Here is a 22,063-nt window from a genome sequence, read left to right as displayed (position 1 = left end):
ATAAGAGACTTCTTTAAAAACATTAAAAATCTTACTGTTCAAAAATTTTTGACTGGTAGGTTTTATATATATATATATATATATTACAGAAATGTTACATTGTAATATATATATATTACATTTCTGTCCCCCTCACTTCTGAAATGATGGCTACGCCCCTGAGGATGGGTGAAGGGACATATGAGCAAATGGTTTTCTTCTAGATCTTCCCGTCAGATTAGAAAGTGTATTGTTTTGTTGCATGGCATGTGTTTTGCGAGAGTTCCTGAGTTTTGGCTTCACAAGGAGATCAAAGCGTCCTTACATAGCACTATAGTTGACCAAGTTCTTCTGCATGGACTGACCACGAGGGAAGTTGGCCTACAGGCTCATCAATACTACTTACACATAAAATATAATTACAGTACATGGCGTGTTTACTGTATATTCTGTTGTTTGGTCTTTGAACTTTTCTCTTCTAGTGCTTTTCATCTACTGTAATATCTCTTTACAGTAGTGTAGTGAAAGTAAACTTTTCTTAAAATTTATTGCTGAATTTTAATGTATCTGCACCCCTCTATTTATGTTGTATACTGTAACAGACATTGACTAGTAAAAAGATTCCTATTTCCCAAAAGGAGGTTTTTGTAGCAGTGTTTTGAATTGATCTCACTAGTGTTCTCTAGGCAGGAAAATAGTCTGTGTATTTGACAGGTTTGTGTATCATTGGAGGCCAAAGTTTGAGTCTGACAAAAGAGAACATGTTTTTGACTAAACTATTTGATTTTGACCAGGAAGTTTGAAGTTTGCACAAGTTGGTGTGAAGTTTTGAGATTGCGTTTATAGTTGTGAGAAAATGGTGAATTGTTTTGTGAATTGTGTTAGCAATCGAGAAAAACTGTAAAGCATCAGGAAAACTGACTTTAAACTTTAAACTGTTCTATAAAACTCCTGTAAGACACTCAAATAATAAATCCAGCACTTAGAAGCTTGAAAACTGTCATGTAAATATTGATGTCATTAACCACAGAAAAAGCCTAATAATTTAATACAGTCTATGAAAATACATGAAACAATATTATAGCCTATCTTTCTTTCAATTTACAAGGGTCACGCTCATGTGACATTATGAGGAACCAGTAACTGACAGAAGACCGTCTCTGACAATTGCAAAAAAAAATTCCAGATTTCACAAATGCTGGAGATACACACTTTTAGTGTGCATACAAGTTCATGAAATATGATGTCATACCATAATATCATGTGATTTGATAATGGACCTGTTTTCAATTTCAATCCATGAAAGCACTCTGATTCCATGAAATGATTTTCATTTTGTGTAAAATAATAATATTAAAAAATAATAATATTTTTCTAATGTGTGGACAATGATGTAATAAATGTTAATGTGTGAATGTGTAAGACAATTTCTGGAATAATAGCAATAATAATTATAATAAAAATAATTGTTATTATTTATTTGTTGGTCTTACGTTTTAGGCTTATTTTTTATTACTATTTTATTTTGTTGAAATATATTGTAAAATCTAAACATACAGTATGATTTAAAATTAGCCATGTTCTTGTGCAAAATGTGAACTGTGATCTAATGCCATGAGGTTGTTGCAAATTGTGAAACAATGCTCTTCATGCTATTGTGGTTAAGTAACCTTGGAAAGTCATTGGTTGGCGAGTTTTGCTTATAGGAACATAGTATGTAAGGCGAACGTTACCACTCTGAACTCACAGTAGGATTCAGACCTCACACAATGATCAGAAAGGTACTTCTAATCATTTATTTCTTGTAGTATTTCTTTGCAGATAAAACAATGCTAGTTAATTCATCCAGCTATTTTTTACACATAAAGTTCTTCTTTTGCTACATTTAAAATTCAAATGCATCCAACATGTATTTGTGCTATTGATAGACTATGCAAAATATTATAATTAAATAGTAATTATCATTTTCTCAGGGAGTTACTGAGAGTTTTGGGGCAGCAGTGTCCTGTCTGGGCACATCTCATCTGACCGATGAAGTGATAAGGAGGAGTAAGCGAATGATACTGGACACGCTGGGAGTGGGATTGCTTGGAACCAGCACCCCAGTCTTTAACACAGTACTTCAGTGCAGCCAAGTGAGGATAGTGTGCACATAGAGGAATATTATTCAGTTGTCCTTCTTTAATGTCTCTTATGTTTTATGAACATTTCTTTGATCATTTATAAATTAGAGGCAGCAAGCACTGGAAAACAGCAAGGTCTGGGGCAGACCAGGATTATCTCTTCCACCTCACTATGCTGCCTTTGTTAATGGGGTTGCGGTAGGTCATTTTAAATAATCACGTTCAGATACTTTGGTAAATACATATACTTGTGATAAAAACAATTGTTTACTTATTTCTTTTTTTAAGGCACATATGTATTCTCTCAGACTGATAATGGGATGTGTTCCTGTGATATATTAGGTGCACTCTATGGACTTTGATGACACCTGGCATCCAGCCACTCACCCCTCCGGCGCTGTGTTGCCGGCTCTCCTAGCACTGGCTGAAACTTTGCCTGTTAAACCTTCTGGCCTGGAGCTGTTGCTGGCTTTCAGTGTAGGCATAGAGGTTCAGGGGAGACTCCTGAGGTTTTCTAAAGAGGCACACAACATTCCCAAAAGGTAACAGTATTTTCTAAAGTGTACAATTATGTCCTATTTAAATGAAATATGGAAATAGAAAAATAAAACCAAATAAAAGAACTGGCCCTAATTTTAAAGCTCGTGATTTTGACTTTCAAATGGACAAGTATGCATTTTCAATTTTAGTAACTGGGGATGAAAGTGAAACTTTCTGATGTATGTTTGGAATATCAAAGTAATTAGAGGCATTGCATTAATTTATATCTGAATTTTCAGCATCATTACTCCAGTCTTCAGTGTCACATGATCCTTCAGAAATCATTCTAATATGCTCACTAGCTGCTCGGTAAACGTTTATTATTATTATCAATGTTAAAAATGTGAGACTTTTTTTGTATTCTTTCATGAATATAAATTGAATAAGAACAGTGTTTATTTAAAACAGAAATCTTTTATAATAATGTGAAAGTATTTATTATCACTTTTGATCAATTTAATGCATCCTTCAAAGTAGAAAGTATTAATTTATTTAAAAATCGTACTAACTCCAAATAGTTGAACATCAGTGTACATTTCTAACAGTTGGAATGTACATAAACTAATTATCAGTTAAGTAAGGAATAATTGAGGACGGACCATTGAATTATTAGAAAAATAATGCACACCCGAGGTGGTGATGTTACACGAGGTTACACCTCGGGTGTTTCTAACAGTTGGTATGTACACAAACTAATTATCAGTTAAGTATATTTAATGAAATATTTTAATGGCTGTATGCCTATTCATAAAATGCGAGCAGAACAAATTTCTTAATTGTTAACAGCTCTACTGGAAATTGATTTTAATGCCAAACAATATGACTGTCCTCACCTTTACCATTTAATAAATAAAGACAATTTTATATATTACATATATTTATTTTTAATTCATGTGTCCCTCTCAGATTCCACCCGCCTGCAGTTGTTGGGATTATGGGCAGTGCGGCTGCTACGGCTAAACTTTTGGGTCTCCCGGCAGCCCAGAGCATAGCAGCTCTAGCGATAGCCTGCTCATCCGCTGGAGCACCCATGGCAAACGCTGCAACTCAAACCAAACCTCTCCACATGGGCAATGCTGCCCGTGGGGGTCTGGAGGCCTCCCAACTCGCTCTCCTCGGCCTGGAGGGTAACACACAGATTCTGGATCTGGAATCAGGCTTCGGGGCCTTCTATCCAGATTATGTCCCTTACCCACTGGCTGAGGTCACCCCTACTTCTCATTACAGCTGGGTGTTAGAAGACCAGAACATTGCACAGAAGCGCTTTCCCGCCCATCTCGGGATGCACTGGGTGGCGGATGCAGCAATAGAAGCAAGGGCGAAATTTTTGGACAAATACCCAAATGCAGATCTCAGTCAAATCAAAAAGATCACTCTCAGAGTGCCCTCATCCAAATATGTAGACTGCCCTCTTCCGCTTAGCGAGCACCAGGCCAGACACTCATTCCAGTTCAACTGCTGTACCGCACTGCTGGATGGAGAGGTCATCGTCGACTCCTTCAGCAAAAGCCAGATGAACAGGAGTGCCCTAAAGGAGATGCTTTGGAAAGTACGGTTGGAAAATCCACAAGACAATCACTCGAGCTTTGAAAAAATGTATTGCGAAATTGCAGTGGAGACAACTCAGGGGGAAACGTTCACTGCGCGCTGCAACACTTTTTACGGTCACTGGAGGAAACCGCTCAGTCATGAGGATCTGGTGAGGAAGTTCAGGGCTAATGCTTCGACTGTGCTGACCGCTGATGTTGTGGAGGGTATTATTTACACTGTAGACCGTCTGGACACAAATCAAGACTGTTCAATGCTTTGGTCATACATGCACTTTAATAAGCACGTGATGCACAGAGATGAGCGCCGCTACTCAGCTTTGGCCTGAATTATTGTGTAATGTGGCACCATTTACGCTAATAGAAAGTATCATATTGTCATATTGAAACCTGTCATTACTTTGTTCCTTATATTCTCACTTTGGTGGATTTGTACCACATACAGTTCTGAAATACTTCCTAGCAACCTTTGATGGTGAATATGATAAATGTGTAAATTCTGATTAGGTAAAAGCATGAAATCCACTGTGGTGTTGTGACTTAAATCTGCATTTTATATTACAACCAAATTGTTATTTACTCACCAAAACCAACTTTCATTTGGTGATTAGCAAGTATTCATTTTGGACCTTGTCTATGTATTTGACAAGCATTTGGAGTGTATTCTGGCTACCCTACAGTATTTCTGCAATGTCCGATTTTTTTTCAAATACACAGCATTTAGTAATAGTGTTCTTTCATCAGATGTACTTTTTCCCAGAAAGTGAAGAGTAAGTTCCTTTCACTTGTTAAACTGAAAGTGGAGGGAGAGAATAGTTTTGTCCATTTTCACATTTCTGAATGAAAGGTTTCACATCAGTTTTTTTCTTTTGTTTTTACATCACTATATTTTCTGTTCTGTTTTTTTTTCTATTCCATCTTGAAATTATCTTTGTTGTACATTTGTTGTTTATCTAATAAAGTCATTTACATTACCATTGAAAACGTTGATGTTTTTGAAAGTCTCTTATGCTCAGCCAGGTTGCATTTATGTGATCAAAAATACAGTAAAAACAGTAATATTGTGAAATATTATTACAATTTTAAATAACTGGTTTCTATTTTAATATACTTTCAAATGTAATTTATTCCTGTGATGAGATTTTTTGAAAATAATTTTCAGCAGTCATTACTCCAGTCTTCAGTGTTACATGATCCTTCAGAATTCATTCTAATATGCTGATTTGATGCTCCAGATCAACGTAATGCACCCTTGCTGAATAAAAGTACTTCTGAATAAAAGCTTTTAAACGGTAGTTTATAAGACCTTTATGGTGTATTTCTAGAAAACGGACAAATTAAAGTTATGTAACATCTGTGCTCCTGACTGACCTTCAGACTTAAAAAAAAAAAAAAAAAACAGGCATTACTAGGTAGATGTTTAGATGTTATCACAAAGGATTTCTCCAATCAATAAATATTTAAATAAGGATGGACTCATTATTCCATCTGTAACAAAGTCTAAACAGTCTTAATGAGACAAATATGTTACTTGTTTATTCAGACGCTGGAGTTGTTATATACAAACATTAGAAAGACAGGGCCAATTCATTAATTTTGCAGGAATTCAGGCAAGTTTCAGCACCTCCCGTACCATCTCTCCAATTCCATCAAATATTTCATGTAGTGGTGCTTTGCACATGAAAGCGCAGGTGGTGACAATCTTATTTTTCTCATCGACATGAGCCTCATTTACATGCTTGCAGATGTGCTTGCAGCCAAGCTGAGAAATAGCTTCCGCAGTGTCTGGAACATCTGGATACCTGAAAGCCAAAGATTCAGACAGTATGCCTCAGTGCTGTCTTTTAATATTAATATCAAAATTTTTGTGAACAATACGGAATCATAGAGATAATTGGGTATAAAACACATGACTTTGTATAAACAGATCTCTGTCTTTTCTGTGGGTTAAAATCTGTTTCTTTGCTGTTCCATCATGTTCTACTGAACGAGGACAAATCATTCCAATGATAATGAATGATACTAGCATTCAAATGTTGGAAGTTGATAAGATTTTCTTAATGTTTCTGAAAAAAGTATCTTATGCTCACCAAGGATGCATTTATTTGATCAAATATCTATAGCCTATAATAATTTCAATATAATAATAGTTTATGTAATAATTTATTATTATTATGCATTTTGAAAACAGCTGTGCTACTACATATTTTTGTAAACACCAAGTACATTATTTAAGGATTATTTGATAAATATAAAGTTCAAAACAAGGTTATAGTTAACTAAAACTAAAACCATTTAAAAAAAAAGTTTTATAACTTGAAATAAAATCAACGTTAACTTATTTTACATTTTATTTTAATTGAAAGTTATTTTATTTTCATTTAATTTAACTTGATTTACTAAAATAACTAAAACTGAAACAAAAATGTATACAACTACATAGACATATTTTAAAAATCGAATGAAATTAAAACGTCAAAATTACTAAAACTTTACTATTATAATGAAAACTATCAAATAAAAATGAACAAAAAATAAATAATATTATATTAATGCCTTTACCATCACTTTCAATCAACTTAATGCATCCTTGCTGAATAAAAGTATTAATTTCCTCTTCAAAAAAAAAAAATCTTTCTGACTTTTTGTATGCAAATTGACGACATAACCGAATACATGCAGCACTAAGCACAAGTTTCTATATGTTTGCAGAGTTTGTTCTGTGCACAACTTTTATATTTACTAAAAGTCACATCATTTACCTATCATCCTTGTCATGGCCAACAGTCACTTCACAGCCAGGGAAAACTTTAGCAGCCAGCACAGGTGAGATGCAGCACAAGCCAATGGGCTTCTTCTCAGCATGGAAGGCCTCCAGCAATGTTTTAACCTGCTCATTGACTGAGCAGTCTTTACCCTGGACAGCCCAGCTACACAGGTTCTTGGCTGCTCCAAAGCCACCTGCAAAATAATGTTAAAATAATACTAACCGAAATGCTGAGCTGAACAGTATATGGACATTCTTCCAGAAGTAGAGTTTTAACCAGGGAAGATGATAGCATCCAGATCCTTTACGTTGAGCTCAGAGAGGTCTTGGATATCCCCCCGGGCAAGTCTGGCACTCTCCACAAGCACATTTCTCTTTTCCTCTGTTGGAGAGCCTTTCAAGTGATCTACAACATGCATCTGATCAGTGCTGGGTGCAAATATCTTCACCTGTGGGAAGGTTAGAAAAGAACAATGTTAAATATAGCTTCAAGCAGCAATTAAGTGGCCAAGCACTCCAAAGGCAAAATGAGGAGCTAAGCATGGCATGGAGCATCAGACCAACTGCAACAATGAGTTCTCAAAACTCATTGTTGAACTCAAATCGATGTGGTGTGTTCTGTGTGAGGTAACAATGGCACACACAAAGTTTGGTGTCAATATGTCAAAGCATTGCAGAGATACAGCCTCAGACATAATTTGGCATTATGCCTCAAATTTGTTACGGCGCTATACAAAAACGGTTTTGTCTATCAACACAAAATCCAAAACTTTTTGTCAGCACTGTCTGATGATCTGATTCGATTTTGGTGAAAATCGGACCAACGGTCGAGGAGGAGTTCGAAAAAGTAGTTTTTTTAACATGAATCAAAATGGCGGACAGGAAGTTCAGCCAATTATGGCAAAATTGGTATCAATGTTCTCGGCATAATCCAAGGAATCTATCAAGACCAGTTTTGTGATTTTTGGTCAAACCATTCAGAAGTTATAAGTAAAAATATGCATTTTTCATATCTCCTGACCACTAGGTGACACAGCGCCGAAACACTGCAGGTAGTCTCAGGTCATGCTTGTTATGGTTATAACACACACCAAGTTTGGTCTCAATCATAGACTGTAAAAAAAACATGGACGTAGTGTCCGTGACGTCACCAGTAGGTTTCTAAAGAACGATTTTGAAGCTCAAAGTGGGCGGATCCGGCCGTCGCCATCTTGGCAGCGCGTCACTCCCGGATAATCGAAAATGGGAAAAGCGGTTACAATCCATTCATATGGTTGTGCCATGTCCATGTTTAAATAAGTGATCTGATATAAATAGAATCAACTTGACTAGTCATGTGCTCTAGATGGATCAACTGTTTGTTGCATTGGTATTATACTATACTCTGTTGACCTCTGCTATTGCATTCTATGCAGTGGAGATTATTAGATCTGATAATCGGAGGTTCACATGTAAACTTACAGTAGCTTGCTGACGGCTCAAATGAACCAGAATCGCAGACGCCTCGTGGATTTCACTTCCATCAAAGACACCGCAGCCTGCCAACACTACAGCTACACGCTTTCCCATTCTCTAAGCGAAACGAAGTCACAAACTCAACGAAGATCGCAATGAACTTGAAAGGCTACGAACTTTTGCGTTTTGCAAATGAGTATGGTGCCACTCCGGAAGAGAGTGATTTACATTTTATAAATGAATCGTTCAGTCGAGTCGGATTTTTTTTGTGAATCTGTTGAACAGTCTGAACGATTCGTTCTGAGTAAACAACTTGGCTGAACTGAGAATCGTTTCTTTCGAACATTTATTTTAGAACGTCCGAATTAGTTAATTTAGGCAAGGGGGAAAAGCAACCAAGAGATTTATTATTGTTTAATGTAAATGTAAACTATATACTTAGGTTCAAGAGGACTTTTGAATGAACATTTTTTATGAGCAGAATCATGCAGCAAACTGGGACACATGAAATTACAATAAACACATTAACTGTTAATTAAACATTACACTTTTTTAATAAAACGGTAATAAACAATTTGTGCTTATATGTTCATTGGAAAGTTTTAGAACATGTAATATCGAAGCAGAATCGTGGAATAATTTTTAACCGGTTCTTTGAAATGAACCGTTCTAAGGTTCCGGATCGGGGAACTTTTATTTTGAAATGACTCTTTTAACAAAGAGTCGTTTCCGTTTCCAAGTCAACCTATTTGACATACATGCATGCATTGTAGTGTAGTTAGTTGTTATACCTTTATCCGTTAACGTATCACAATAACATGGGTATTTGAGTAAATAACATTAAATTATTTTATGCGGTTGTGGTCACTATATAACGTTAGTCTATTTATTGAGTGTTGAAGTGGACATGTTTAATTATAACTAGCTTGCTAGCTAATAACCTTCCTAAGTAGCGTTCAAGTCAACGCCAGTCAGTGTGTAATCATGGCAGGACTGTATCGAGCTCTTCTAACATCTGCCTCCAGTGTCACAAAGGTGAGATTCTTTCATATTTCATCATGGTAATTGATTTGATAACCATGTCAAAAAAAGTGTTTAATAAAACCTTTTTAAAACTGTCATTGCAGAATCTGACACAAGCCACATCATGTCGCTCTAAATTCACCAAGAGTCGCATCCCTCCACAGGTATATGACGGTTTAAATGTACTTGCATCATTTTATTCGATTAATTATATTGAACTTAATGACATCACACCATATTTTCGTCCTTCAGGTATTTGAGGAACGAGCAAAAGAACATGACAAGTATGGTGGTGATCCAGAACACCCACATAAACTGCATATAGTGACACGAGTTAAAAGCACAATGAGACGACCCTATTGGGAAAAGAAGGTTGTGAAGAGTTTGGGGCTTATGAAGGTGGGATGTGATCATCCTTTTGTAAAATTACAGTATTCTATTAAGAAATTACCAAATTTAAGTGAAATATTATTCAATACATCATGTTCTTTATCACCAGGCACATGAACCCCGTATCCACAAGAACACCCCATCAGTGAACAATCTACTGAAAATCATTAAGCATCTAGTTCGGTAAGCTGGACTTGCACATTTAAATCGGTTTAACATGATCGCTGACCATTAGAATAAACTTATTAAAATATCTTTATCTGCAGGATTGAGCCTCTCAAGCTTCCCTATGGATTGCCTGCTGAGGAGGACATGGCTAACACATATCTGAATAGCAAAGGCGAGCTGGTGGTGAAACGTCTTCTCAAACCACTTGAGCAAAAAGCCATTGAGTCATAGAATTTTTGTGGCCTACCATTTGTGCTGCGTTTTTGTTGTTTAATAAAGATTTGAATATCAGTCTTCTTTACTGTAGCTCAAACAGTAGAGCATTCCCAGGGAAAGCAACCCTGATAAAATGTAAATGTGTACTTAGAATTAAATGTAAGATGCTCTGGATAATAGTGACAGCCAATTGCATGAATGTAAAATGTAAATTACTAGATCTTTGTCTTCTACAAAACATCAGTCACTCAGGTGATGTAATATTTAAATCACTATGTTCAGTGAGACACAAATTATTCATTGACATGAACAAAACAGGCATATTATATAATTTTTTAATAAGTCATGTACTGCTATAAAAGGAAAAAAATGCACATCCTTCACATCAATGGGAGAAAGAGGTGGCAATTCTTAGTGGAATACAGACGTTTGCTTCCTTGGCACTTGTTCAATGCTCACTGATCTGAGCCTTATCAGAGGCAAAAATAATGAGTTTGTGTTTGCGCCATTGTTTAAATGCGTCTGATTCTTCTGTCTTGCAAAAACTCAATCTTCCTTAGATAATAAATCAGCACTAAAGACAGAACCTTCACCAGAATTATGCTCCATAGAAAAGTTTCGCTTCTGTACATTAAAACCTAAAGAGATATGAAATGAAGTATAAATACACTATCAGGTGGTATTCAGTCATCTTAAAAGGGGCAAACATAAGACAAAGGTGAAAGAGAAGAAATTAAATACACACTGCAAAAATACAAACAAAAAAAGTGACCACAAAGTGATGTTACAAGATTTAGGACTGTTATGTAGGAAGCCCTGAGAAAGACGGAGCTTTATGTTTTAGTCCTCTAATCATCATCAGATTCTGAGTCCGAGTCATAACCTTTGCCTCTGATGGTCTTTTTCTCCACCTTGGTGAACTTTGACCCTGACTTCTGTCCAATAGTTGGTGGCTCCAATAGATTCCCACTAGAAGGAAAAAAGACAGAAATGTAAAAGTGGTTTTAATAAAAGAATAAAAGTAAAGAAATTAATACTTTTATTCAGCAAGGAAGGTAAAGAAATTTACATTATAAAATCATTTTAAAAAATGCTGTTCTTTTGAAATTTCTATTCATTAAAGTATCCTGAATAAAATCATGGTTTCAACACTGATAAGAAATGTATCTTGAGCACCAAATCAGCACATTACAATGATTTCTGAAGGATCATGTGACTCTGAATACTGGAGTAATGACTGCTGAAAATTCATCTTTGCCATCACAGGAATAAATTACATTTTTAAACGGATCATGAAATGGAGAATCAAAATGTTTTGATATTTACACATATACTATGTATGTAAAAAAAAATAAAAATGTTTTTATTGTAGGTCCCTCTAGAATAAAAACATACTGCAAGTTTCAGAACTCAAAACTAACTCCCTAGTTTAAAATGCAAATATGTTCTTTTTTTTATCCTTGCCCAGAAATTGGTAGAATCGTGACATGATTCTTCAACACGCCTCTTAACATACGCCATCATTGTATGTTAATCCAAGAAGGCGTGTTCAGATCAATGCATATCTGTCCATCGATCCGTCAAACTCAGACAGTACACTAACTGTTTCCATCACCCTATTTTAATTCGCATTTTGAAGTATCGCATGAGAAACGAGTGATGGAAACGCCAAATTTCGAATAAAAATCCCTTAATTCGCAAAAAAGTTTTTACGCTCGCTTGAGTTGGTTTTTGACTTGTGCGAAAAAGGGTTGATGCGAATAATGGGAGATGGAAATGCATTTTGCGAATAAATTCCTCCAAGCGCATCAAAAAAGTCATGTGACTTTGCGCTAAAGGACGGCAAAACCTGACTAACCTTCGGACCGATCTCATTCCACAGCATCTGAAATGTTGTTATGGTCATTCAGAAATGCATGAGCAAAGTCTGTCATCAAAGTATTTCTGTATAATTGCCTCCCAGAAATGTCTTACACGACTGCGTTCCCAAACAGCAGCATCCACCTCCGAAAGCAATGAATGTTTACTCATTGTGTTTCGTCTGCTCGCTCTGAGGCGCAAGCAATTTATTATATATGAAAATTATTATATTCTCCTACTTTTCTTAGTGATTTACAGTGCCAGTTTATCAGGTGGCGATTTTGTGTTTAGTGTTCTCTTTGACTTGTTGGATGGAAACGATGCTTGTTCGCAAATGTTTTATGCGATATTCCAGTTTTGCGCATAAGTTAAATTTGCAACTTTGGATGGAAACCCGGCTATTGTTACATCGAAATACCATGCCCTGCTCTTACAACTCTGGTGCTCCTGCATGGTGGCCTGACCCTGTACCACCTCAGTGTGTTTAACTATCAAACTATCTCCTTCACTTACCTGTAGTTAATGATATTTGAGCAGCCCAGTCTCCACTCCAGCATTTCAGTAGGGAATTCATCCGTGTTACCCAGATCGGTGAAGCCCACAACATAATCCTTAGTCTTCCCGTCCTTCACCAGAGCCAGTGTGGGAATGACCTTGATCCTCAGTCTCTCGGTTAGGAATGGAGCCTTCTCTACATTTAGTTTGATGAACTTTGTTTCCAGATGTTTCTTCGCCAAAACAGCTAGATGCTTGTCCAAAATTTTGCATCTTTGGAAAATAAATTAAACACTGAAAATATCTGTTTGCACATTTGATTTATAATCCAAAATACAAGGATAATATAAGGGAAAAAATGTCCTCAAATACCTGAAGGTAGAGTCTCTGTAGAAATGGCAGACCACACTTTTGCTTTCTTTAACCTCAGCAAAGAAATCCCTCTCACTTGGGATCTCTCTGTATTCACCATGTCCTTTAGATATCCACTCCTGAGGACAGACACATACAACAGATCACAACGTTTAATCACACTAGTGAGGGAATCTGATCTATTTCAATGCACTGTAATAAACCCCTCATGGAGATCCTCACTCATTTTGAATAAACATTGTAATGCTACATTTTAAACATGATCAAAATTTAGACCAAGATTTCTTTAAAAATATTCATAATACTCACCTGCTTCTGTTTCTGAGCTTTCTTAAGGGCCTCAAGCCTTCTCTCCTTCAGTAGCTCCAGCTCATCTTCATCCATGCGCTCCAACTTCTCCAGTTCGGCATCCAGTTGCTCTTCCACCATCCGTGCCGAATGCAGCACCTGCTGCTCCAGAGCTTTCGCAACAACCTCCATGGACTGACTGGCCATTTCCTCTCACTTCCTAACTGCCTCTTAGAAATACAGCACAATTTTGGTTGCAATTACATACTGACAAGTGTAACATCCCATTCAAAAAGAGTAAACTTAAAAATTATTTAAATACATTAAAAAAATTCAATCTTTATACTAGATTAACTTTAAATAACGTTTTATGACACGTCTAAAAACAACATGGCATTTGTGCCTACAATTTAAAAAAAAAATGTATCTTGTTGTCTGTTAAAATCAATAATAAGCTACTTGGAAAACAGTTCTGAATTGACACTTTTGAAGTGCATACACCATAATATTTAACGAGGCAAATGCTTTTATGTAATGAAAGGTGTGGCACACAATAATCAATAGTCGCCTGGGTTTTATGGGCATTCTGTTTATTCACAACAATAGAGATACTGTTAGTGGGCCAGCGCTTGACCAGAGCCGCATAAAGACAAGCATGCCAACTTGGTTTACTTTCTCCAGTTCCTATGTCTGTGTCTCATCGACAGTTGATCATTTCAACAGGCTGTAAGCTTTTGTAAATAAGGACTGTTGAGTTTAAAACTGACACGAGGGCTTTGTGTCAAATCGTGCTAGTGCTAGCGTCTTGCTTTGGCTTCCAAGCACCGTGGTAACGGCAGTTTTGATCTCTAACAAAGACTAATAATTAGCGACTGCCTGGTTAATAGGAAAGAACACTCTCCAGAACGCAACGACAAACTAGAAATAATTTAACTGACATAACGTTTAAAACGTATCACTGTTTTTTTATGTAGGTCAGGGAAGAGCACTTACCGAAGCCGTATGATTTGTAGAAGGCGGCACGCTTACGCAGGTTTCACGTAAAGGCGTCGACTCGACTGATCACGTCACGCAATCGTAGCGCTTTCGACGCATTTTTGAAATATGTTTAAAAATATGTTTTATTGTTCTGTCATACAGTTCTGTACAAATGTAAAAAGCAGTCACCTTGTTTATTTCAAAATAGCACGTCATTGGGCTTACCTTTACGGACATGGTAACCACACATAAGTTATACTAATGAATGATACAACAGTTATAATAATTTTTGTTAATGTAACTGTAGTATTTTGCTACATAACACAAAGGCAGCTCGTTCTAGAAGTATATTTAAACAATGCCCTCTAATGCTTTTTTTTATTTACGTTAGATCAGTATAATTTTTATTTGTATTTTTCTACATTATCAAATATGACCAAATATATAATAAATGCAAGAGAAATTTAATAAATCATTTGCCTCTTCAAATGCACAATTAAAATGTTGATTTTGCACCTGTTTTGTGTTGTACATCACCACTAACTATATCTTTTCTCAGTGTTATTAAATAGTCATCTACAGCTGCACAGATTTCACCAGAGATAAATGCCTTTTGTCTTCATCTTTATCCTTTTTAGGTGTCTTCTTTAATTAGCTTAGCATAAGATGTTTTTGTTACATTATCATTGTTGGTGACATTGTTTATAGATCAATTTTAGCCTGATCCACAAATTATAAATACACACACAAAAAAAAAACAAGACAGTATCACTTATCCAAATTTATTTGCAAATTTAAAAAACGTACAACTTTTGTCACAGCTTCAGGTCTTCAGGCACGGGTCATTCTGTCATGACAGATTTTTGACCAAATATGAATTTTTAGGCCTTCCTCTCTGTAATGGCATGATAATATACGATAACAGATGTCTGTCTCTTGAGCAGCTTCTTAAAACCAAGAAAGTACAAACTTTGAGGACTTAAGTACATTCTGGTAATACATAAAGCCAAACCTACATTGAACAAGACTTGAGGAAAATGTTTCACTGAAGAATCCACCTCGACCTATTATGCAGTTCACATCCACCTGATTGAAAAACCCTTCCTTTCCTCCAGCACCACATCCACAAATTTAGAATAAAAGACTGAGAAGCATGACAGGACATTAGATACTCAATTTAGTAAAATTAACCTGGCCAATGTTTTAATCTTTTTCTTCATAAATATTTATCTCTTTCTCTTAGCTCTTTTACACATACAGACAAACATACAACAAGAAACAATCAATAAGGAGGAGTAATATTTTTCTAGAAAAACATAAATGTTAGCTTTACATAAAATGTTAGTATCCACATGCTAAACTGACTTGGATAGAAGGGGTTGTTTTTCCGATTTCCACTTTTAACATCTCAGACTGACCCATAAAAGGCAAATAACATGCCACTCCATTTTGCTTTGCTACAAAGTTTCCATTGGTTTGGGATTATTCACCGCTGACTGGACGAGACATCTGTCTATCAACGTATACAGGAAGAACCAGCCGAAGAACAGCAGTCGTGGTAGAAAGTTCGGAGATGGTATTAAAGTAGCTCAGTTTAAATGTATTGTATGAATTGCCCTTACTCTGGAATAAAAAATACGGGGTGTCTATTTACATTTAGTTAAAAGTGGCTGTAAACCATCAGCTCCAGTGGTGCAGATGGATAAGCGTGCATCGTTGGCTTTTTGACACGATCGACCAGGGTTCGATCCCGCCTTTTGCATTTTCAGAATTGTGATTTGCTTTGCACTTCTCGGCCACCGTAGTTAATACTTCTGAGGCTTTCAAGATAAACACATGTTCTGGAGTGCGAGAAATTAAGAAAAGAAAGACAAGAAAAAAAATCCAAAAAGCTAACAGAAAGCAAAGAGGCTTGCTTTGCTTGGTTTAGGACAGTCAGTGCATTTAAAACATTCAACAACAAAAAAAACTTCTGGTAACATTCTATAACCAGGTTGTACATGTTAATATTAGTTAACCCAATAGGTAACATGAACTAAAAATCAATAATGCTTTAACCAAGATTTAAAGTGCTGTAAAATGATAATTTTTACATATACATCTTTAAATGTTACAAATGTAGTGTATGTTAATATTGGTTAATGCATTGGTAACTAACAAGAACTAGTAAAATAGTAACAATAACCAAGATGAATAAATTCTGTCAAAAATTATTCAATGTTAGTTGCATGACACTTGATACATTAACTAATGTTAACAAATCCAACCTGATTGAAAAGTGTTACCAAAATACCTCTAGACATCAGTCTAGAATTGACATCATGATGAAAGAAAAACTCAAGTGTTCAGCTGCTTCTGAATGTAGCTGGCATGCTCATCTGTTCCTCATCATCATTGGCATGATCTCGTAATCCTCTGAGGAGAGGACAAGCGATGCTACAATGATTGGCAGACTCAAGTGGTTTTGTTGTCTCTCACAGGTCATGATGAGGTGGCAGGTCTGGGCTGATGTCACAGTGACTGAGGTTAGGACGGTCCTCCTATGTGATCTTCAGAGTGCTACCGTAGGTTTGCTGTACCACTACCTGAACATTGTCAAGGATGAAGTCAAAGGCCATGCTCCATACTGACTCGGAGGACTGCTGCATAAGTCTGAAACCAACAGTTAAAACGATGAAATAGTTTAATTAAGAAAGGCCCAATCAACCTACACTACTGTTCAAAGGTTTGGGGTCAGTAAGATTTTGAAATGTTTTTGAAAGAAGTATCTTATGTTCACCAAAGCCACATTTCTATTTGATCAAAATACAGTAAAAATAGAAATATTATAAAATAACTGCTTAATTACAATAACTGTTTTCGATTTTAATATTTTTTAAAATGTAATTTGACACATGATCCTTTAGAAATCATTTTAATATGCTGGTTTAGTGCTTAAGAAACATTGATAAGAATAATGTTGAAAACTGTGAAATTTTTTCAAGATTATTTTGATGAATATTCAAAGTTTAAAAGACCAGCATTTACTTGAAATAGAAACCATAGGAACACAATAGTAACACACACACACACAAAAAATCATCGTACTCTCCAAACTTTTAAACGGTAATGTATTATTATTACTACTGGTGAGATTTATAATGTACTTGTGTTTGTTGTAGGAATTAGCCAGGAAGAATTCAGAGCTATACCTCTTCATGTATTTGATGACAAGGTAGAGTTTCTCCAGGTCTTTATCTTCCACGAGTTCTGTGCAGAACTTCACCACCTGGAGAATGTCCTCTTCCATAGGTTCTGTGAATATGCAGCGCCACACAAATAAACCAACTGCACAATATATGCGCAAATATATACTGGTATGTAAAAAGGTCTTGTTCTGCCATACCTGAGATGGTGGTGACCCATTCACGAAGCAGAGTTCTGATGTCACTGAATTCATAAGCTCCCGCTAGGGTTGGGACTGGGCGGGGATTCAATTTGGACAGCGTCTCTGGGACATCTGTGCTCGAAGAGGACAGGCACTGTACATTTTCTGTCTACCAATGAAAAACATCTCAGATAAATACCTTTTTTCCCTCAAAATTGTCAACATTTTGAACACAGATGTATTTAAAGTGTATCAAGTGGCAGAAGAATACAGGCTTACTTTGAGGCCTGGCTGTTTGAGTGGCAGAGGAAGTGTTTTGGAGGGGCTGGATTTGGCAGGGCTGTTTCCAGGAAATAGTTTTTTGTGTGGACTTGGACCCTTTTTGGCAGGACTAGCATTTCTCTTTTTGTAGCGGCGCTTCAATTTCCCCACTGCAGGCTGCTTTAATTGAGGAAATGTGTTTTTTTGCTCGACTAGAAACAAGAGAGCAAGGTTAGAGACATTGTGTATGGTGTGTGGAAGTGGTTAATTACTTAATGCTTAACTCTGGTTAATTACTTAAATATTAAATCGATAAGCTGAAAAGTGTCATGTTATTTTATGACAAATGTCAATAACTGGGAAATATTACACATCTATACTACTTTGTTAATAAAAACTAAATTTAGGCATCAAATTACAATGTGCAGTATGATTTCAGTAAGATGAAAAAAGTACTGTGTGAGTGCTCATAATAATAGAGGAATGAGCTCTTGGTTAGATAGGTCTGGAAAAACTCTTCAAAGTAAAATCAATGAGGTTGCTGTATTTTTTAAGTTTATTTATTTTATCACTTTTTAACGCCATGCCATCATCAAGGCTATTTTCATGGCGATCTCTCAATAAATTACACAAGGTATACAATTAACAAAAAGTTATAAAAGACATTTCAGATCTACACTATTTTTTTAAAGGGGTCCTATTATGCTTTTTCACTTTTTCAACTTTAGTTAGTCTGTAATATCACAAATATCGACGAATGGGACGAGACCTGGTTGAGCTGCACTAGAGAAGGCAAAGAGTGTTATCACTATGTTCGGAGACACACTAGCTTTCCCAAGGCAGACAAGCATATTCATATTATTAAATTGCATCTAAAATTATTTTATATTTGGTAAGAAAAAGACAAGTTACCTCTCAAACATACTTACCTTAATTTGATGTTCCTTATAACCTATACGTTTACGTGATTTTTTACACTACCCCTGTCATATTACAAAGCCAAGTACATTTTGTTTTACGTGGAGATTGCAACACGCCGTTGGAATTTTTAAATTAATTCGTTTTGGCTTGTTAGTAGCTTCTTATATTTTTTTATTCTTGTTTTGTTCTGAGTTCTGTTCTACCGTTAAAATAAATCTTTATTTTTAAAGGAATAATCACATCTGTTTTCTTTTTAATTTTAACAGTAAACCTCTGTTGTGCAGCACTTTGTTTGCCAAAAAATAAAAGGGTTTAATTTTCATTTGATTAGGATAAATTAAATTAACATTTTATAGGGCCCTATTATTGTTTAAAAAAGAACCCATACAAAAAAAAGTATAGGTTTAAAATACAGGCATGTGGCTTAATTTCTTTTTATTAATTCACCATTTGTAAACTGATGTTTACTGTTCATTTTTTTGAAATATCAATAGCATTTGTATTAAAACTATATTCACTGAATGTAATCAAAAAAATCGAGAATCGAATCGAAATCGGGACATCTGAATCGATACCCAGCCCTAATTTACACTGAAGCTCGCAGGCGGCTATGGTACGGGGCATGACATTTCCCGACCAGGCGCCGAGTGGTGCCAATCACAACACACACTAGCCCAGCTAACCAATCACAACACACACTGGCACAGCTAACCAATCACAGCACATTTCGTATTTCAGAAGGCGGGCTTTCATTTGATACAGGAACTATTCGAGCCGTTCATGCCAGACTGGGGAGAGGTGTTGTAATAATGTAAAATATGTGAAAAATAATGTGTATTTCGAACAACCTAGTATGAGAGTCTGTTCTAGTACACCCCCAAAACAAAATCAAGACTTTGTAAAAGAGCATAATAGGACCCCTTTAAGAAATTAACTTAAACTAATTTTTTATGCACACAGTTCAACTATTATGTACATGCAAAGCAACTCTTTCTGACATTTGGCCTTAAAGGAATAGCTTGATTGCTTGACTACCCGCATTCTTCAAAATATCTTCTTTTATGTTCAACATAAGAAAGAAACTCATACAGGTTTTGAACGGCATGAGGGCGAGTAAATGATAACAATTTTCATTTTGGTTGAACTATCCCTTTAAAGGGAAAACACTCTTCAAGAGATACAATAAATGTATGTATTTGGTGCAGATATCTTGCACACCCCTACTCATTTTTACTCACCAGCGCTGCTTTGAGCTTGAACATGGGCTTGAGCGTTTCCCTTGTTTCTATAAGCAGAGCACAGCTCTTCCTGAAGCTCTCTGGGAAGAGCTGCAAACACATCTGGGTCAACCTGTTAAACGTTCAGGTTAGAGGATCTAAAATACTAGTTTCTGATGGTCAATCACCATGTTTCCTCCCTGTGGTTAGGATGTTATTAGCATGTACCTGGGAGAAGTCAGGGAGCTCTAGTATAAAGCCCGTTGTGCATGGTTGACCTGGCTGGTCTGGGAGCTGCAGTACAAGGGTGCCAAGCGATGGACCTGGAGGTGGAGAAGAGGAGGTTCGAGGCGGGGTTGAGAGATGAGACGAGGTGCTGGGCTGCTCCTCTCGGTGTCTCCAGGACTGCTCCACCTGTTTCCTTATGTCTACAGGTAAAGCCTCTAAAACAGACTGGTCCACCTGAATCAAAGGGAAAACAGGGGCTTACAATTCATTTGATATGCTACCATTCAGAAGACTGAGGTCGCTAAAATGTTCAATTTTTTTTTTAAATAAGCTGCATTTATTAAAAAAATAAATAAATAGCAGCAATACTGTTAAATATTTTTACTATTTAAAAAGTACAGTAATAACATTTTCTATTTTCATATAATTTAAAATGTAATTATTCCTGTGATGACAAAGCTGAATTTTCAGCAGCCATTACTCTAGTCTTCAATGTCACATGATCCTTTAAAAATCATTCTAATATGCTGAGTATTCAATGTTGAAAACAGTTGTGCTGCTTAATATTTTTGTTGCAACTGATACATTTTTACTGATACATCAAGATTCTTTGATAAATAGAAAGTTCAAAAGAAGAGCATTAGAAATATTTTGTAACAAAATATGTTGACCGTCACTTTTGATCAATCTAATGCATCTTTTTTTAAATAAAAGCATTTCTTATAAGAAGATGACCTTGCTGTCTGGATATTAGGCATAGTCTGTGTACTTTCTGTTTCTGAGGTGCATTCAAGCGAGGAGAATCTAACCTGAGAGGGAGATGGCACCTCAATGCTGACGTTTAGGCATGTCCTGACATGGTTGAGGGTGTGTGGATGGTGAAGTCCTCCTTTACTCGTTCCAGGCATTGGATCAGAGCTGGTGGAAGGTGGTGAGGATGGAGGGATAACTCTCTCCTGACTGGAGGAGAAAGCTCTGGATGAAGAAGGGCTGGTTAAACCATCTAAAATACAAGCAACAGGGAAGGCATGTTAAGAGTTAGATACTAACATAAATCCTACACATATCCTATAAATCCAGGGTTCTTCAAATCTGGCCCTGCAGGGCTACTGTCCTGCAAAGTTTAGCTCCAACCCTAATCAAACACACCTGAGTGAGAAAATCAAGGTATTCAGAGTAACCAGTAGGTGTGTTTGACCAGGGTTAGATCTAAAACTCTGCAGGACAGTCCCGGGCTGGATTTGAAGAACCCTGTCCTAATCACACTGCTCCAACCTTGTGGTGCTAGTGGGTCTTTCTTGGGGCTGTGGGCAGGCTGTTTGGCCAGCAGCAGGTCTTTGATCGAGCGACCATGAGAGGGCCCTTGTCCTGATGGGTCTGCATGCGATCCCTCCAACTGCTGCACCTGCAGTCCCACTCCCCTCATGTCCTTTACATCCAATTTCATGGCATGGAATAGCTTAATGGCTTCAGCGGCAATCAGCTGACCACTGTCTGTGGTCTGAGCAAGTGAAACAGACCTGCAATGTGACCGTAATGTGAGTGTCAAATGTATATCAAAAATAGTTTGGTTATCAGTCAATATTAAAGCTGCAGTCCCTAAATTTTGCCTCTTTGTCGCCATCTCTGTTTGAAAACCTGCAATTGCAGCTGTTTGCGGAATTATCTTCCTTGCGTGGGTTGTGCGCCGGCGCGGCTCCAGCATGAATGAATCTAATGTTTTGAAGAGTGTGTGTGTGTGGCAGTCAGTCACCGCACCGGTGTGGATATTGTACTTTGCACTCACAGATTCTAGCCTACGTCATGGAATATATGACTCAAATAAGCATTTTCACCGGATATTGTCATCTGAACAAGTAAGTAACAAG

At 36.6% G+C, this 22,063-nt stretch overlaps 5 protein-coding genes across 7 annotated transcripts in view; 2 read left to right on the top strand and 3 right to left on the bottom strand.

Annotated features, from left to right (window-relative positions):
• The first annotated feature begins 1,741 nt into the window (after positions 1-1,741).
• LOC107724458 (cis-aconitate decarboxylase-like) lies at positions 1,742-5,003 on the top strand. Its single transcript, XM_016533399.1, has 5 exons — positions 1,742-1,760; positions 1,953-2,114; positions 2,211-2,300; positions 2,445-2,644; positions 3,549-5,003. The coding sequence occupies exons 1-5, from the start codon at positions 1,749-1,751 to the stop codon at positions 4,516-4,518; spliced, it is 1,434 nt and encodes a 477-aa protein (XP_016388885.1). The 5' UTR covers positions 1,742-1,748; the 3' UTR covers positions 4,519-5,003.
• Positions 5,004-5,714: 711 nt separating this feature from the next.
• Positions 5,715-8,785, bottom strand: LOC107724454 (ES1 protein homolog, mitochondrial-like). Its single transcript, XM_016533395.1, has 4 exons — positions 8,418-8,785; positions 7,234-7,405; positions 6,952-7,150; positions 5,715-5,991 (listed from the first exon to the last, which is right to left on the bottom strand). Exons 1-4 carry the CDS (start codon positions 8,523-8,525, stop codon positions 5,796-5,798), a joined length of 675 nt encoding a protein of 224 aa, XP_016388881.1. The 5' UTR covers positions 8,526-8,785; the 3' UTR covers positions 5,715-5,795.
• Positions 8,786-9,142: 357 nt separating this feature from the next.
• Positions 9,143-10,961, top strand: LOC107724503 (39S ribosomal protein L30, mitochondrial-like). 2 transcript variants are annotated; one of them, XM_016533476.1, is made up of 5 exons: positions 9,143-9,446; positions 9,539-9,598; positions 9,687-9,833; positions 9,934-10,007; positions 10,091-10,961. In XM_016533476.1, exons 1-5 carry the CDS (start codon positions 9,396-9,398, stop codon positions 10,221-10,223), a joined length of 465 nt encoding a protein of 154 aa, XP_016388962.1. In that variant the 5' UTR covers positions 9,143-9,395; the 3' UTR covers positions 10,224-10,961. The 2 variants fall into 2 exon arrangements, with proteins under 2 accessions (XP_016388962.1, XP_016388961.1); XM_016533475.1 differs by having other exon boundaries at positions 9,527-9,598.
• Positions 10,528-14,291, bottom strand: txndc9 (thioredoxin domain containing 9). The gene is made up of 5 exons (XM_016533474.1): positions 14,217-14,291; positions 13,245-13,453; positions 12,936-13,054; positions 12,582-12,836; positions 10,528-11,177 (listed from the first exon to the last, which is right to left on the bottom strand). Exons 2-5 carry the CDS (start codon positions 13,428-13,430, stop codon positions 11,057-11,059), a joined length of 681 nt encoding a protein of 226 aa, XP_016388960.1. The 5' UTR covers positions 13,431-13,453; positions 14,217-14,291; the 3' UTR covers positions 10,528-11,056.
• Positions 14,292-16,228: 1,937 nt separating this feature from the next.
• Positions 16,229-22,063, bottom strand: part of rev1 (REV1 DNA directed polymerase) — a 19,537-nt gene continuing 13,702 nt past the window's right edge. For both annotated transcript variants that reach the window (XM_016533469.1, XM_016533467.1), the window contains exons 15-22: positions 21,471-21,715; positions 21,005-21,198; positions 20,196-20,429; positions 19,989-20,100; positions 17,848-18,041; positions 17,587-17,737; positions 17,393-17,495; positions 16,229-16,853 (exon numbers count right to left, since the gene is read on the bottom strand). In XM_016533469.1, coding sequence (XP_016388955.1) covers positions 16,742-16,853; positions 17,393-17,495; positions 17,587-17,737; positions 17,848-18,041; positions 19,989-20,100; positions 20,196-20,429; positions 21,005-21,198; positions 21,471-21,715 — 1,345 coding nt within the window. In that variant the 3' untranslated portion in view covers positions 16,229-16,741. The remainder of the gene's footprint in view (positions 16,854-17,392; positions 17,496-17,586; positions 17,738-17,847; positions 18,042-19,988; positions 20,101-20,195; positions 20,430-21,004; positions 21,199-21,470; positions 21,716-22,063) is intronic.

Source organism: Sinocyclocheilus rhinocerous, unplaced genomic scaffold (genome assembly GCF_001515625.1).
Source record: "Sinocyclocheilus rhinocerous isolate Xijiao unplaced genomic scaffold, SAMN03320098_v1.1 scaffold64, whole genome shotgun sequence".
NCBI lineage: Eukaryota > Metazoa > Chordata > Actinopteri > Cypriniformes > Cyprinidae > Sinocyclocheilus > Sinocyclocheilus rhinocerous.
Note: the sequence above shows the minus strand (reverse complement) of the source record. Positions and strands in the feature narration are given on the sequence as shown.